The 18,204-nt window shown below is 34.8% G+C and overlaps 1 protein-coding gene across 3 annotated transcripts in view; it reads left to right on the forward strand.

The window, feature by feature from the left end:
* The window catches only part of Tspan12 (tetraspanin 12), a 72,948-nt gene that overhangs the window by 24,995 nt on the left and 29,749 nt on the right, over positions 1 to 18,204 (forward strand). For all 3 annotated transcript variants that reach the window (XM_005333953.4, XM_040291598.2, XM_078040315.1), the window contains exons 5-6: positions 14,165 to 14,239; positions 17,328 to 17,435. In XM_005333953.4, the coding sequence (XP_005334010.1) occupies positions 14,165 to 14,239; positions 17,328 to 17,435 (183 nt within the window). The remainder of the gene's footprint in view (positions 1 to 14,164; positions 14,240 to 17,327; positions 17,436 to 18,204) is intronic.

Raw genomic sequence — 18,204 nt, forward strand, 5'->3', positions numbered from 1 at the left:
TGGTGACTGAATAATAAGATTATGAATTGAAAAAAATTACTTTTTTATGATATTACATATATTTAAAAAAATTTACTTTTAAAGATTGATCCATATGCCTTTCCCTTTTCACATAAAAGGTGATAACAGTCCCTGGTTGCATGTTTAGGTTAAGATGGATCTAAGCTCAAATGAAATAAATGATAAATTTAAATTTTATTTTTAAAATATAAATAATATAGTTATCTCATGATGTATTCCTATTAAGCAATATATTTGAAGTTTTTAAAAATAAATGGTTGTATCTATATAAAGAATATATATGTAGATGCATACATGTATAAAAAAAGATAATCTGAATTTTCTTTTGATTGCAATTTTTTTCACTTTTTTTTTTAAAAAAACTCTCAGGTTTGGAGACTGCAAATTTCCTCAACATAATTAACAACTATGAAGATGTTTTAAAAATATTGGGTGTACTATGGTTTATGGGATGCCTTTGCTGAATGCAGGGTAGGTTTGAAGATCTAGAAGGCTAGTGGCCAGAGCCACTGTGATAATGCTAGGAAGCTCAAGGTGGACTTGGAGAAGGGCACATAGGCATCATGGGGTGGGGTGTAAACCAGCAATGCTGAAAGCTGGACATGGGAGTTGGGGTCAATGTATGGACAATGTCCAGTACCTGTACATACTGCATTTTGATTTTTTATGAACAGAAAAGTGATGCATTCTGACCTGGCTTTGCACATGTCCCTGGTAGCAGTGTCTGTTCCTAGTTGCTTCTGGGCCTTTTGCTCAATTACCTGGAAGATATGACTACCTGATTGTGGCACTTGGGACTAATAGGACTTCCTTTTTAGGGATTTTTTTTTTTTTTGTAATGATAGAAGAGATACTAGGATTCTCACAATATACCTTTACTGACAAATAAAGATGTTCATGTGGGGAAGGCTAGCTCAGTGTTTTAGATTTTTTTTTTTTGCATGTCTATTATAAGTAAAATTCTATAGTCTGAATATCTTTAGTTCAGATCTGATAGTAAAAATGGAGTTATAAAAGTAAATAAGACACCTAGAAACTGGGTGCTGGGGATAATGCACCCTTTGAGAGATAAGTCACCACCCAGCACCTTTGTTGGACAGGTGAAATCATAGTTCTTAGGGAGCTGCAGAAATTTTCCAGCCTCAGCAGTAGTGGGGAAGAGGAAGATTCCATAAACAATGAAATGGGTCAGGACTGTGGGACCACTGCTTAACTTGTTTGAGAACAAGCTAATTCATGTTAGAAACATTTACTTCTTATAGATAATGGATATGCTTTGTTCAAGTCATCATTGATTTGTTTATAAAAGCTTGTCTCCGAAGGCCTTCGCTTTTCAGCATTGTTCTATTCAAATATTTGTTGTAACAAAAGTGTATTTTTTTAAAATTGTTCTGTAATTCATTCTTCTCAATTCACAGTGATCCTTCTATCAATTATACTCACTGATATTCTGGCAGCATTCAAGATTTAATGATTATATCATTATTCACACATGGTTTTCCTTCTCTGAACATTGAACCTGACTGTGAATTAATTGTAACAATCCCCCAAAATTGTGTTCTTACGTTTGTTTTTTTTTTTCCTTTTTTTAAGGAAAACAAAAACCCATGTTTTTGGTTCAGGAAGAAAGTATATATTTACTTCAAAGGATGTTATCTACATATGTAAAAAATATAAACATATAAAATATATATCTATATAAAATTATAGAATAAGCCTGTCTACTTGTAATAAATATTTGTACATGTGGATTTAGAATATTTAAAAGAAACTATTTCTTTAATACTGTTTTTAGCAAATAGGGATGTTGGTTATTCTAGAAAATATACAAAAATAAGTTATAAGGCATATTTTGTCCAAAAACCAAGATAAAACAATGAAAATAGTGTGATTAGGAAGAAACATCTACAGAGTTATGGATATGTTTAGAAGTTATTGGCAGATGTTAAAGTATGAGTTTTCTCTCTGTCTTGTCAAATATCATCTTTTCACGTTTTCCATATTATTTGTTGTTCTGTAAATGTTGTAAGAATGTCTGCCATCATGAACTCCTGCCCGTCTTGTGCTGGGGAAGAGCCTGACACATCCGGGTGGGTCTTAGAGGTGGGATCAAGGTCAGAATTGAGTCTGTTTTTCTTAGTTATTTTTAAGGCTGCTTCCTATTTGCCTTTTTGTGGGCAGATTCTGGACATGGGAACCTCTGTCTCAAGTTCTGAAGAATGGCCCAATAATCTGTAGAGATAGCTTCTTCAGAGACCTGTAACACCCTGTAAATCTTTGAAGGTGAGGCTGAGCTTTCAGATTTCAGCTGACCTAGCTTACAAGGCAGCAGAAGCCATTCACATGGTGACCTCTCCATTGAGTCCAGCCGTTTTATTGCAGGACTTAATGTGTTACCTGCCATGGTGTAAGTCGTTGACCTTGAGAACTCAGCTAGACCTGGGTTCCTGCCACAACACATTTCTCTGTCTAGTAGTTGAAACAGCACATGGTGCAAACACTAATTTGGACTTCAACAACACCTTTGATTAAAAAAAAAAAAAAAAAAAAAAAAGACTCAGCAAAGACCAGTTTAGTAAACTTGGAAAAAAAACCAGTAAATTAGGATACATTTGTAGAAATAGTAGTATTCTGTACTTATTCAAGTATAAAGTCTGAACCACAGGGGAACACAACTTACCAATACTTTTTTACCTGAGCTTGACTTTCTACCTGTACTGAGTAGTTATAAAATTATTTCTTTAATAACTGGCCTGCAGTTCTATCTTTTCCTAAATTAGACTGACCTCATTCTACTTCTGATTCTTTAAAGGAAGAATTGTGTTGCTTTTCTTTTGAAAAAATTGTAGAGACATCATACAAGGTTAACTGTGAGCCTGCAGAAAGTACCAACCCTGTGTCTGCTATGACATTGTTTTGAGAATTGACTAAACAGAGACTGTGTGTATATATGTTTTAAGCAGCAAGTATTCTTGAGCTGTTAGTATTTTAGTCCCTGTGAATTCTTAACAGAAGGGTGGCTGTTCCATTATCTTGTACAAATATTTGGCACTGGAATTCCCTTATTTACTAACTATAAGTAATACAATATTTTTAAACCTCCAATCACTGGGAAAGGAAAAATAAACAACTGACATAAAGATACTTAGCACTGAAAGCTTGCAGAGTTTAGTATTTGACAGCACAGAGACTGGAGTTTATCATTTATCATTTAGTGAACACAGACCTTTAATCAAACTTTTTGTTTATTAAAAGGGTTGGTTATATAACATGTAAAAGGAGTCAAAAGGGTCTTTGTTTTCAAAATACTAAAATGTTCAGCAAAGTATGCTATATTTTTAAATAGTCTTTTATTGTGGGCAGTTGCATCTCAGGTTGTATTATTTTTCCAAGATAAACAAATCTGATTTTTGTGACTTTAAATTATGTTGACTATTACTTATAGAAAAAAAATCTGAGTTTTTAGTCATAAATTAAGAGAGTAGCAGGTTAAAATACTTGTACAGTGTTTATAATTTTTACTTTTCTCTCAGTGAAACATATTCTTGATGGAGTTCTATGATCCTTATTTGATTATTTACTTGCACAAGGACATACACAAAAGTGTTCAAGAAAACAGTAGTTTTGTTTTATTGTAAGGATTCTATTATAGTCGGTATTAATATAGAAAAACAGTTTAGAAAACAATTACCTACTTATGATGAGTAAGATATGGAGTTTTTTGTTTTCTTTAGATAGTCTGTGTTATAGAATACTCTCTTCATAAAATTAGATGAAATAAAGTTGTTCAGTTTTACACTGACACAATGTATTTTTTTTCTAAAAATGTCTTTTTAATTGAAAGTCTATTTCCCTATGTTTCTTAACTGTTTACTGGGTTAAATACACTCAATAAATTGATTAACTTTGTTAGGGAAGATTGCTTTTTTGTTTACATTAGATTAACAAAAGTTAAAAATGAAGATTGAAGACAAATCAATTTCTCCCAATGAGAAAAAGTTCTTTGAAATATTTTACACAAAAGCACATAGTACCTACTTAGAATTTGTTAATATAAATCATTAATAGTTAAGAAGTAAAGATGTAAAAAGAAAAACATTTCTGTCATTTTTTAGTGCTTTTTGAAAAGTTGGATTTAATGAACTATTAATCACTCATTGGCTACATGTCCCTTACTTCATTATAAAAATTATAAAATGTGAATAAGAACAAAATTAATTTTACTGTTAGAAGTTATAAGTTGAAAAGGCAAATAAGATGGAATTGTTATCTATTTTAACTTTTTCACATAGTTAAAACTGTATTGGGGCCTTTAACTAGACATATAAGGTAGTAGGAAAAAAGGAATTTTTTGCCATTTTAAAAATTTTTATATATTGGTGATCTTTTATTTTTCCCTACCTAGGATTGATCAAAGATGGATACATGGTACTTTTGTGACACTCTTCTCTAGTTTAAAGATGAGGTTTTGTATATACATGTATGAATGTTTACTTATATGCTTGTGTGTTTGGAAGTTAGAATCTGTAGATGATGTATTATGAGGTATTGCTAACAACAATGTTCCTAATATAGATATGTTTTGTGCCAGCCACTGTTCATGTACTTTGCCTACCTTGGCTTACCAAATTCTTCCACTATACTCTGAACTTGGCACTTTTGTTATTCTATTTTACAGATGGGAACAGTGAGGAATGGAGAAGTTAAGTGATTTACCCAATTAAATTGTAACTCTAGAAGCTAAATCCAGAATGTCAGGTTCCAGAGCTTGTGCTCTGAAAAACTTAAGTGTCCTTTTTCCTCTTGATCATAAATGAATTGTGTCTAGCTCCATTTTCTCCTTTTGGAAAAATGGAGAAGATGATAGTTTTATAATTTTTGATGAGAAATTTATATTAAGATATGTAAATATCTAGCACAATAAATGACTTTTTCTTTGAGTGAAATGAACTATTGTGGAAAATAATTCATTTCATACTAATTTGGGTAGAATGTATGTGTGGTTTTAATGAGTAATATTGCAGAAGAGACCCAAATTTCCAGGTGATATGTATTAAGAGACCTTTAGATGTGGTCTAGAAACCACATTTAAGTATGCACTTTTGTGTTTTGTTATACCACTTCTATTTTAAAGGATTGAAGGTATATTTAGCAAAAGAAAGGCAGGGCCTGAACATACAGAAAGTTTTCAGTTGCCACTCACCTCCTTTAATCCCAATAATGCTTAGGTTTATTTGAGCTACTTATAATTTTTGGCACTTTAGAATTACTTTTTCTGTGTAAAATACATTTAAGTTCCTTCAGTATGGAGTCTTTTCTCTTTGGTGTCGAGGTTGAGTTATTGTTTGCCTTAATTTTGTTTTTACTTTTCAGAGTGTTTCATGCACATAATTTGAAGAGTTAATTTAGTGCCAAAACTTTTTTTTTAATGAAATATAGCATCCTTCACCCCTGCCATCTCTTACTCCCAAAAGGCAACTGCTATCAATTTTTGCTTTAGCAGATTCCTTTGTATTTACTTTCACATCTCTAAATCACATATTTATGTAATTCTTCTCATTCCTTTAGTTTTAGTTTTAAGCACTATCCATTGACTTCCCCCATGAAGATGAAGAATTGGCATCCTTTCGTGCCTGACTCCCTCCACCTCTACCCGGAGGTATCATGATTTTGGTTAGATCAGTGTTTACATGATTATGACTATGGAAAATCTACTCAGAGCTGGGCCAGATAAAATACTGGGTTTATGTTTTCTTTCTGGAATAATATGCTGTTTTTCTTGGAATTAAGAACCTTGTTTAGTTTCCTATGTATTAATGTCTAATTTAACTACACATCCCCTGGTATAATTTTTCTCTTTATGTATTCAAATATGTAGGACATTTCACCAATTTTTTTTCCCCAAACATCTCTCAGAACATTCTAGACTTGCTCTAGTCTTGGCCTGTTGACGTTGTCGCTATCATAGAATGTTTTCTCACTTCACTGGCATTTCCTTTGCCTCCATTTATTTTAGATACTATTTCCTGGATGTCAAGTTATTGTCTTTTTCTGTTTATTCTTTCATTTTCGGGAGCTCATCTTCTAGTAGTTTCCTGACAAAGCAAGCACAGGTGATTTTTAGAAGCCTGTGTGCCTTAAAATGGCTTTGTTTTGGTGGTACTGGGAATAGAACCCAGGGCATTCTACCACTGAGCTACATCCCCAGCCCTTATTATTTTATTTTATTTTTTTACTTTCACAAAGGGTTTCTCAAGTTGCCAGAGTTGACTTGAAACTTGCTGCCTTCCTGCCTCAGCCTCTGGAGTTGCTGAGATTGAAGGCATGTGCTGTGAAGCCTGGCTGAAAATGTCTTGATTAACCCTCATATATTAATTTTGATGGCTACGGAAAGAGGTTGAAAGTCATGCATTTTTTTTTTCCCTCAGAATTTGGAAGAGCCTAATTTTCTCTTCTTTAGCTTCAAATATTCTATGGAGAAATCCAATGCTAGTTTGGTTTGGTTTGAGTTTTGAACTTTTGTAAGAAAGCTAGATGAAATTGACATCAATCCTCTGTAGTACTGTACTTTCTCTCTTATGGTACATGCTGTGCCCAAGTCCAAGACTGTCCTAGTGTGCCCTCTTCCTCAGACTTCTTTATTGGTAGAGGTGAGGCAGCCACCTAGCTGCATGCTGTGAGGGAGGGAAAATACAGGGCCCAACCTCTTCCTTAAGGGTTTTCGGCAAGTCTTGTCCTCATCCACTTCTAGAAATATCTAGAGCTTCTAACACTGAAGTATCCCAGGCTCTGCGGTATAAGTCAAGTTGTTCCTAGCTTTCCCCTCTATAGACCTACCACTCAATTTTCATGAATAGCTGAGAAATTTACTATTCTTCTATCTGCTTTGCACTTTCCAAAATATGCTTGCTGTTGTGTCATTTTATTTTTTTCATTTCTCTGGGATTAGACCTTTTTAAATACCCCTTTGTTTTCATTCTAGTAAAGTTTCAAGAGGGAGACAGGATAGGGTAATTGGCTTTCTCTGGTGTAAAATCCTAGGGGTGGTGGTAACAGGGAAACAGATCATTTTTATAAATAAATTTATTTTAAGAATCTTCTTGTGATTCTACCATTTTGTCTTTACACATATAAAGAAATGAAATGACATTTAAACTTGGGGGCACAGGTTGGTAAGTGGGCACAGGTTGGTAAGTGATGCTATTCTTGCAATTCTGTGGCCAACTCTAGTTAGTTTAAAATAATAAATTGATAAAGGCAGGTAATTTGGTGGAATAAGATGGTCATCATTACCCTGGGTACATGTATGGTGTGACGCTATATCATTACAACCATAGAAATGTAAAGTTGTGCTGCAATTGTGTACAGTTAATCAAAATGCATTCTGCTGTCATATATACCTAGTTAAAATAAATTTTAAAAGTAAATAAAATAACAAATTTATTTCAGTTCTTTAGAAAAATAAATTGGATCCCCACCCTTCACACTCATTCTGCTTCAGTTTTCTGAATGAAGACATTTTTTGGAAAATGCCAGCTATATTCTGACTGGACAGGGATTTAAAATTTTGCCAACTAGCTTCTGGGATTGGATGCTCTTTTGTGGGGGTGACACTGATAATCTCCAGAGGATGAACAGTTTTACACATCTTCATCCTATAATAATTACTTCTGTTCAAGAAGTGTGACTTGAGTGCTTGCTATGTGCCAGAAAGTGCATTAGGTATTTTAAACACAATGATCTTTCTTGTCCTTGTAGGCATGTATGTTCTGGTAGACGCTGTTATACTATTATTAATGGCTACCATTTAGGGAGTGGTTACCATGCAATAGCACTTTACCTCATTGAATCCTTACCACAGCACTGCAAAGTGGTTTTAACATACTCATTTATAAATGAGGAAATTCAGGCTTACTGGTTTGCCCAAGGTCGCTCAGTTAGTAGGTAAAATACCTAGAATCTGAAGCCAGGTCTGTTTTTTCTTTTTTATTATTCTTCTACTTGTGTAGCTTAAAAAAAAATCATCAAGGCAACTTCACATATGTTGTTCTATCTAATTTTCTACCAGTTGACCCCATCAGGGCACATACATTTGAACTGAAGTTATTTATTTTCAGCTCTAGCAGTTTGGTGAAAAAAATCAATTATCAATTTTATTATTTCAGGGGCATGTCCTATTATCAGAGTGCCTTCTAGATATACTTTTTGTGTGGATGTATGCTTTGGGATAAAATTAATATGACTCAAAATTTAGCTTAGTTATAATAGAGGCACTTCTATATTAAGGAACCTTGTATTGATTAATTTCTCAAAGTAAATATAATAGTGATGCAAACAATTATATTCTAATTTCCTTGTATAGACACCTATTTTCTCATTCTTCATTTGTTTGTAAAATGCTTAGTTGATCGTATCACAGGAAGATGGAGAGACTGCATGTTGCTGCTTTTCTTGAATTATGCAAATGGCTTTAAATGTTTCAAGGCACAGTGGATTGTCATAGTATAATCTACAGATACACATAAAACAGAGGCAATATTTAAAATAGAAATGTGTAGGTGGAAATCAAGGGGAGTCAGATGTTAACAAGAAATGCAAGGTTCAAATTAGGTAAAGGAAACCCAAGGAAAGGTTGAAATTGGTATTCTGATTTGGTAACCTGATCATGATTTCCACTGATATTTATTGAATACCTACCTGCTCTGTGATAGGTGCTATTTAGGCATAAGGAATAAAATAATGCTTAGGAATAAGATCTTGCAGGCTGACACTCATGGTCTGGCTACTGAGTGAGCACTGTGACTTGGGGGTAATGCGGCCATGGAGTTGAAAGCCTACATGTTTGATACCTGAAATACAGTAGACAGGGGATCCTGAAGTGCAGAGGGAAGGAGAAAAAGTAAGCTAGTCAAGAACAAGTGTTAAAGTACTGGAGAAAACCATGGCACATTGCAGGCTATGACAACTATGTACAGGAAGAAAGAACAAATCAATATTGGATTGTGTTTCATAAACTAGCACAGAATGGCATTTATAAGTCAGCATATCTGTATCACACCTCACATTTTCTGAAGCCCTTTCACATATATCCATTCCACCTTTACAACTGCAAAAGGCTTTTTATTTTTATTTTCACTGTGCAGATGAGCAAACTGACATGGGGGCAGTTAAAGGATTTGCTAAAGATCACACAAGTGTATTTTCAAGCTGGGAATTTTCTAACTCAACATTCAGAAGTCTTTCCACCATGCTAGAGAGAAAGCACCTAAAGAAGAGAGGGCTAATTGCTTTGCAAGCTAAATTGGTACAGACCATCTCATCAAACCATATGCACTGGGAAAGTTAGCATGAGAGGCACATGCTAACACCAGTAGGGCAACATATACATGCTCCCAAATAAAGCTGAGGACAGCAGATGGTTGTGTAATGAAATGTGATATGACTGTCCACTTCAGACCATAGCAAAGCTCAGTGGACGCTGGTACTTTATTCTTTGCTAGTTATGTTCTGTTGAAACTATGGCTAACATTATACTTTACAGATGCTTTAAATCCAGTCCTTAAACTAAATGGTGACTGAGTGATTCTCTATGCAGTAATCAACATGGGGAAGACTTTACCAACAACTCAGATCTCATGGAAAAAGAAAATTTAGGAGTAAATGCAGTTCATCTAGTGTGTTGCACAAAGGGAAGATTTAACATTCATATTTATGAATGGAAATACAAGACTGAATATTTCAGGCCAATGTAATAACAACAAAGCGAAGACAGCTAACAGTGAAGTTGCAGCTTAATTTGTAAAAACACAATATTTCAACTAAAGTATAGATTTAATTCATTACAAGAAAGTTTTATAATGTTAATGAAACTTGTTCTTTCAACCTCAAGGTCAAATATGGCTCCTGAGTATTAGTGAAATAAAATAAAAAGCAGGGTAATTGTTTTGTAGGGGAGAGCTTGCATCAGATGAAAACATTGGAAATCTGAAATACATGATCATTTTGGAATTTTCCTAGAGTTATAACAGTGGCCAAATGAAACAGAATTCACCCTCTTTCTCCCATAATCAGTAATCTCAATTTTGAGTTTGGAATAAGAATTTGGTTTAGGTGTATATGCTTGATGTATTCATTCCTGTGGATGCCTAGGTCATGGTATCGCTAACCCACTGTAATACTCATTCTAAGAAATCAAACGTGATATCATGGATCCATAGGCCTGGCAATTACTCAGATATTACACATGTTACATACATCCAGGTACTTTCCCAGGACCCTGTGCTGGGTTCTTTCAACAGGTTCAGCTTGGGCTTTTGCAAACTCATCAGTGACTCCAAAAGGCAGGAAATGAGTCATGTCAAGTGGGTGTTCAGAGGATATAAAATCAGTCCAGAAATCTGCATGGTTAACCCCAAGACAAAGTGAGCATATCTGTATCTCCTATTCTCCTTCAGCATATAGAATTGTATCCATGTCCATGTTTTATCCTTGGAGACATCTGGCCTTTTGAGGACTGCTTTGGTTGTCAATGTAGCAAGAAATCAGTTTTGAAAAGAATTTAGGTTAAGGATCTGAGAGAGCAAAGGTATCCTGCCGTGTCATTTTTCTCTAAGATAGGAAAAATGACCTAGCATGTAACTACTAATCATTTGTCCACTGTACCATAGGAGCAAATATAATTTTTTGTGTCTAAAGATCTCTTAATTAAATATTAAAGAGAGTGCAGAGACTGAGTTGGAGTACTGTTGCTCACCAGATTTCTTTAATCAGCATTTCAAGACTGAAATCTTTAAATGAAGTCCAAAAAACCAAAAAATTAAAACACAACCCTTGGAAATGAGAAGTGAGGAGATTGAAGCTGACTATGAGTCCTACATATACTGAGAATAAGAGTAGCTTGTAAAATGAATCCCCAAAGCAAAGTACTACTTTATCTCTTGAGCCAATTATCATTCTCAAGCCATGCTGTTGTCTAAGAAATCATGCAGTTCTATATTCTTTATTTTTTTAAATAAAGGGACTATGACAGAAGCAAAATGAATTTTAGTGCTTTACATTTTTATAGTATAAAGATTATATCATGGACATAGCAGAAAAATCAGGTTAATTTTCTGTATTGTTTAATGTTTTCCCTTCTTTGCGCAAAAATTGTGAGTATTGAAACTCGAAGTGTAAGTTCTGGCAGCTCACAATCCTGTATCAGCCCACTGTCTTCCTTTCCCTGCTACCCCTTGTTCAGAAGCTCCTTATGTAAGTGACCTCAGCACACTCCAGTCAGAATGGTAATTATAATGTATACAAGTAACAATAAATGTTGGGAAATATGTGGGGGAAAAGGCACACTCATACATTGCTGGTGGGACTGCAAATTGGAAAGCAGTATGGAGAGAACTTAGAAAACTTGGAATGGAACCACCATTTGATCCAGTTATTCCACTCCTAGGCCTATACCCAAAGGACTTAAAATCAGGATACTGTAATGACAGGGCCACATCAGTGTTTATTGGCTCAATTCACAATAGCCAAGTTATGGAACCAACCTAGGTCTCCTTCAACAGATGAATGGACAAAGAAACGTGTGGTTTATATACACAATGTAATATTATTGAGTCATAAAGAAGAATGAAATTATGGCATTTGCTGGTAAATGGTTGGAGCTGGAAAATATCATGCTAAGTGAAATAAGCCAGTCCCCCAAAACTAAAGGCCAAATCTTCTCTCCGGTATGTGGATGCTAACACACAAGACAAGAATAGAGGGGAAAGAATAGATTTATTTTTCTTTTTTTTTTAACAAATATTTATTTCTTAGTTGTGATACCTTTATTTTATTTGTTTATTTTTATGTGGTGCTGGGGAACGAAATCAGGCCCTCACACATGCTAGGCGGGCGCTCTACCACTGAGCCACAACCCCAGCCCTCTGGCTAAACTTAAATATCACCTTTATAAAGAAGCCTTTCTGGATCATGTGGAATAAGGAGGTTCCAGTCACTTCCTAGCAGATCTCACTTTTTCATTTATCCTTTTATGTAACACATATTTATTATTATCATGTAACACATATCTTATGTGATGGAGAGACACAGAAAAGTACCTGCCCTTGGTGAAGCTTTTACTTCAGTGAAGGGAACAGTTGATGATGAATGCTGCCCAGGACCCTCACACAACCCTGCACTGTGAGGCGGAAGATTCATGAGCTCAGGGCTGTTTTATTCCTGATGGAGGCATTGAGAGAACTTTTAGAGAGCTTATTTTTTCCTCACACTTTTGCCATTTCCTTATGTAAATTTATCTCGACAGCGGGGGAGGTGGGCAAAAAAGAAAATACATGACAGGGATAGGATGGCCCAGCCCTCCAAAATGTACTGTGCACATTCTCAAACATTATCTACTTTGGGCATTCATTTTCTCATTTGTAAATGGGGTAGACTCATTCATTTCGCAAAGTTCTTGGCTGGATTAATTATGAAAGTGCCTGATATATAGAGTACTATCCAAAAGTTGCTAAATTTTTATTTCTAATCATCCTAATTTCTATCCTTGGGTATCTGAGCACTGAACTGGCATTTCTAATAGTTGGATATACATATCTGTGTTGCTCAAAGTCAGTGTTTTCACAGAATTAGTTATCCTTCCCCATTTCTCTACCTAGGGTTGATGTGTCTTTCCTCTTCGATGTCTAAATCTAGTCAGTCTAATTTATTTTATTTTATTTTTCTTTTATTATATGGCTTGGAGGTGGTCTTTCCTGCCAATTTGCAAGGCCATCATCTAGATTCAGGTTCCCACCTCGGGTCTGCTCTTTGTTCCCTTCTAAGGAATCATCAATCTACCTAATTGGCGCTTCCCTCCCAAACTGATCAGAATCCTACCATTGAACTATTTCTCATGTCTTTCTTTTTCAGAAACTTTGAGAGGTGCTACCTTGTTACCATGGTGATAGATTTTAAACCCAGTAGTGTATTATTTAAAGCTCACCATAATCTGTCTTAAATCGACATTTCATCTGCCTTTCACTTTGATCTCCTAACATTTCTCTGATAGATGGATCTTATTCTGCTTCCTTGACCCTGCATTGGGCTTTTTGGCTGCCTCTGCACACTTGTTCATGTGTTTTACTTGCCTAAAAATTTCCTCTTTTTGTTCCAGATCCCCTTAGTTTGTAGTTCATGTGTGTTCTCCAATATAGGAATCCTGAATTGTTATCCTCATTTTTTCTTTCTTTCTTTTTTTGGTACCAGGCATTGAACCCAGGGGTGCTTAACCACTGAGCCACTGAGCCACATCCTCAGTCCTTTTTTTTTGTTGTTTTTTACTTGACACAGGGTCTTGATAAATTGGTTAGGGCCTTGCTAAGTTGCTGAGGCTGGCTTTGAACTCTGCCTCAGCCTCCAGGGATGATGGAATTACAGTTGTGTGTCACCACGCTCGGCCTTCATTTTTGTTTAATTTTATACGGTACTCAAGTTTTTGTGTGTACCTTGTCAGACTTTCTGAAATTCTTTTATAAATCTAAGTGCCTTCCCATGATAGTAGCTTACAATTACTTTTTTTGCATTGTCATAGGTAGTTGATATTTTGCTTTATACTATGCTTTTCGAAGAATGCAAAAGAGGTCTCCATTGCCTACAAGAGTGAGTTATAATATGCTTACAGGCAGCACATTGAACTTTTTGGTCATATTTCATTCATTTTGAAAAAAAATGAGGTTTAATTTCTCAGAGAACTTGATTACAGTTTATTAAGCTTTAAAGTGTAAATTCTTCTTTGGCCTCTGACAAATACTGGCATTTATAAAAGATTTGTCCTAGGAGCAAATAAAAACGCCCACTTAGATGAGTATTGCATGTTATCTGTAGGTGTTTCTAAGCTTGTTGAAATTTTCCTCATCTGCTTAGTTTCCTTGTCCATTAGATAAATAGAACATATATAATATCTGATTTGTCTTTGATAACCATACTTCACATGGTTTTGTACTAATAGCAAACTTTTGTTTTTCTTTTCTTAATAAAATATTTATTTTTTATTCTAATTTGTTATATATGACAGCAGAATGCATTGCAGTTCATATTACACATATAGACCACAATTTTTCCTATCTCTGGTTATATACAAAGTATATTAACTTTTGTTTTTCTACAGTACTTTGGAAGTCTCCTTGTCATTTTCTGCGTAGAACTGGCTTGTGGTGTTTGGACATATGAGCAGGAACTTGTGGTGAGTTCAAAGAAATATATAATCACAATATAAAACAATATCTACTTCCATGTAGCAAGTCAAATATTTTAGAGTAATTTCAGTCCACGATTATTAATTTGAATGTTCATACTACATAACATGCTTCGTAACAATGAAGTCCTAATACTTCTGAAAAAATAAACTTGTCTTTTTTTGTGTCTAAAGTATATTTTCAAACCTTAATTTATAATACTTTATTTGGTATACTATGGGACATGTCTGTAATTCCACAGATTGCTTAGATGTGGATGTTAGAGATAAAGCTAGCATATATTGTTAAATAATTTTCCAACTTCTGAGTTAATCATAGGAAAAATCTGCATGTATAACAGGATTTTTTGAGAATGCTTGAACATTCTTAAAGCCTGAAAGCCTTCCAAGATACTGATCACACAGAACAACCCTGGGACCAGGAAGCTTGCATCTCTTGCTTGCTAGAGGCTGAATCATCTTCCACTAAAGGAAGTGTGCTTGGGGAGTTGCTGTATGTTGACTGCCATCTAGAACGACTCTCACAGCTTGAGGGTTGGCTACTTGAAAAGTGCTCTTCGGCACTTTTTCTCTTACCTCAGCCATTGAACTGGCTGGAACAAATTTTATAGCTGTATTAGCATGAATGAGGCTAGGAGATTCTCAGTCTTAAGATTCTACTGGTCAAGTTTGGTTTGTTTCTCACACTCTACTTTTACTCACAATGGGTGTTACTTAGTTAGTCTGCTCACTTCAGTGATGGAAATTTGTGCATTTATTGTCTGTGGGGTGTTGCGCCTTTGCATGCCTGTGAATGCTGGCTGTTTTCATGGAAGCAGGGCAGATTGTTTCCACCTTAAGCATCGTAGAATAATTCTGTTTCAGCAAAATGGTGCTTTCAACATGTAATCCTTGGACCATCTGTAGTAGGACTTACCCAGGGTGATTCTTAATGGTGCACATAACTGGGCTCCAGCCCAGATATGCTAAGTCAGAAAGAGACAGCAGGGTAGAGGGCAGGGCCAGGGACCCTGCATTTGTGATAGTTTTAAACATTTTTAAATTCAATAGCTCTGAAGAAAAGAGGGTGATTAGTTTGTATTTGTTTGAGAGGGAAGAGTGCATTAGACAGTTGTGTTAATAATTGAACTCATTTCTGGCAACTGATGCAGTTATTAAAGATTGAATGGTGAACTTGCTACTTCTGTGAGGCTGTTGTGAATATTAAGTGGCAGTCTACTACAGACTGGTGGGTACTCTGCATACTGCAATTTACATGTAAATGATGCCTTGGTGCTGTCACTCAAAGGAGCCCCATGAAGGCACTCCTACCAGAGTGTAGCTACTCTGAGGAAGAGGAGTGGATTTATGAGAAGTTGAAAAGTCACGCCCGCCCTGTTCTCTTAGCTGCATTATAATATAAAGTGAAGAATTTTCTTCAAAATGAAATCTACCAAGAAAATATAAATTCTCTTTTGGTCTTTGAGTTCACAGGTTCACTCCATCCCTAGAAATTTAGTATAGTTAGGAAAGTGAAAAAGTAGTTGGGGAATTCGTTTTTGGGTCTTTGTGGTAAAGAGATTGTTGAGTTTCTCTGTTTTCAAATAATAAATTTCTGTCCCTTACAGTCAATCAATAGAGAGTAAATTTTACAACTAATTCTTGATCCCTTTACCTCAGCTTTGGATTGTGTTCTGTTTGATAAGTATCAGATTGTTTTAGAAATGAGTTTACTTTCTGTGGATTTTTAAAATGGATTTTATTGTACATATGGAATACTGATATATGATCAGTCTCCTAAGTAATAGCAAGTTTAAAATGAATTCATTTAAGGAATTTGAAAAGGGATTGTTTTAATTCCAACATACTTCTAAGAAACACGAGGAAACTCAAAAGAATTTGTATTTGTTTAAACACCCCATTCTATTAAGGAACAATCTGCAAAAGGCTTCTTGAGTCCTAGTACTAAATGAGTGCACACTGCCGTTTCAGTTGAGGGCATACATCATTGTTTTGCTTGCATAAATCTTCCCCATTACCTCACCAGGATAGAGCAAAGGCTGTTTAAAAGTAAAATGTGGAAAGCAGTCTTTAAAAGAAAAAAAAAAGTTCTTCACATTTTTTATTGCTTCTGCACTAATAACAGTGAGAATGAAAAGTGCCATTAAAGTTTATTATCTGCCAAATTTTGCAGAACCCAGCCTTTACATAGAATGAGCTTTGTGCTTCTAGCAGTTCCCTGCCTGTTACTTTATGGCCAGATCCCAGTATTTTGTGCCAGAACCTCAATGGTCTCCTCTGTTTTCTTACCACATTTGGTTTCAGAGTGATTGTGGTCACCATGAAGAAACAACCAATATTTATTTTGGAAAGTTAAAAAAAAAAAAAAAAGTAAAAGAATGTTCTATTAGCTAAATCAAGAGACTTGACATCAATCTAGTTCCCTGTCATTTTTGTTGCTTATACGTGTTTACCTTTTAGTCATTATTCCTTTAGATAAAATCTGTCAATAACATTCTTTCAGATGACACATCTCTTGAGAATTTATGTTGCTTCCATTTATTTTATGCCTCAAAAGCTATGAGATAATAATAACTCATAGTGGGTAGCTTGAACTTGGGTTAGTTCCCTGAACTTTGTTGAAGCCATATGAACACAGTCAGCCCAGTATTTGAGGAACAACATTATGTGCCCAAGTGTTTGTACGTTTTCTTCTGTGAAGCCTTATTTCCAATTTTTTTTAAAAGGAAAAATTGAAGAATATCTGCGATCAAGAATTTTTAAACTATTTCTATCAACATTGCTATGTTTAATAACATTTCAAAAATTACCCTAATCTTGAGTTATAGTAGAATTTGTCTCTCCCCTTTTTATTTTCAGGTTCTTGATTTTTGTGTCATTTTTTAAAATGTCAGGCTTGCTGCCCTGAGCTTTATTTAGTCTACAAACAAATAGAAATTTGAAATAGGATTTGCAAATTCTAATACATTCTGAATGTATGTGTCAATATATGAGTGACAGCGTTTTTAAGTATGTGAGAGTATTAGTGTTTGAAAAAATGTGCTTGTGTGTTGATATAATTTCCCCCCCCCCCCAGGTACCAGTACAGTGGTCAGATATGGTCACTTTGAAAGCCAGAATGACAAACTACGGCTTACCTAGATATCGGTGGCTTACTCATGCTTGGAATTTTTTTCAGAGAGAGGTAAGTACTATAGTTTTGGGGTGAAGAGTATAGTATAAGTATCACACTTTCAAAACAAGTATTCAAAGATTTGGCTTTGGTAATTTTTTTGTGTGTGTGCAGAAAATTAAACCTATCATTTAATTGTCACTGATGTAATTTTTTATGGAGAAATACCTTAAGTTAACTCTATACTCTGTTTTTTTTTTCTCCCATGAATACTGTTTCCCTTTTATTTCACCTAGTTCATATACATTTATTTGGAAGTCATTTTTCTAAACTATTCTGAAGTTTCTTTTTCATGAGTTATTTTGCAATTATCCAAGTTTTTATTTAATAGATATTTTTTCTCATGAATTTTAGAGCTATCTGTATTTCAAACATCTCTTTAATTTTTTTTTAAAGATTTTTCTCATTTGGGGGCTGGGTATGTGGCCTAGTGGTTAAGCGGCCCTGGGTTTAATTCCTGGTACCCAAAATAAAGAAGATTGTTCTCATTTAGGAGTTTGGAGTCAGTACATATATCATTAAGGGCATGAACTTTCTAGTCAGAAAGTTCTTGATTCAAATCCTAGCTCCGATGCTTAAAGTATTATGTGAGATTTTTTAATTTTCTTAACCTCCTTGAGCCTCAGTTTCCTTGCCTATAAAATAGGTGTAATAAAAGTACCTATATCCTGGGAGTGCTGAAAAGTTTAAATGATATCAATAAATTTAATCTCATTTAGTTTATGGTTATTAATAACACCAGGAAGTATAGAGGCTTTTAGTTTTTCTTAAATAAGTGCCT

This window comes from Ictidomys tridecemlineatus, chromosome 2 (assembly GCF_052094955.1).
Source record: "Ictidomys tridecemlineatus isolate mIctTri1 chromosome 2, mIctTri1.hap1, whole genome shotgun sequence".
Classification (NCBI taxonomy): domain Eukaryota; kingdom Metazoa; phylum Chordata; class Mammalia; order Rodentia; family Sciuridae; genus Ictidomys; species Ictidomys tridecemlineatus.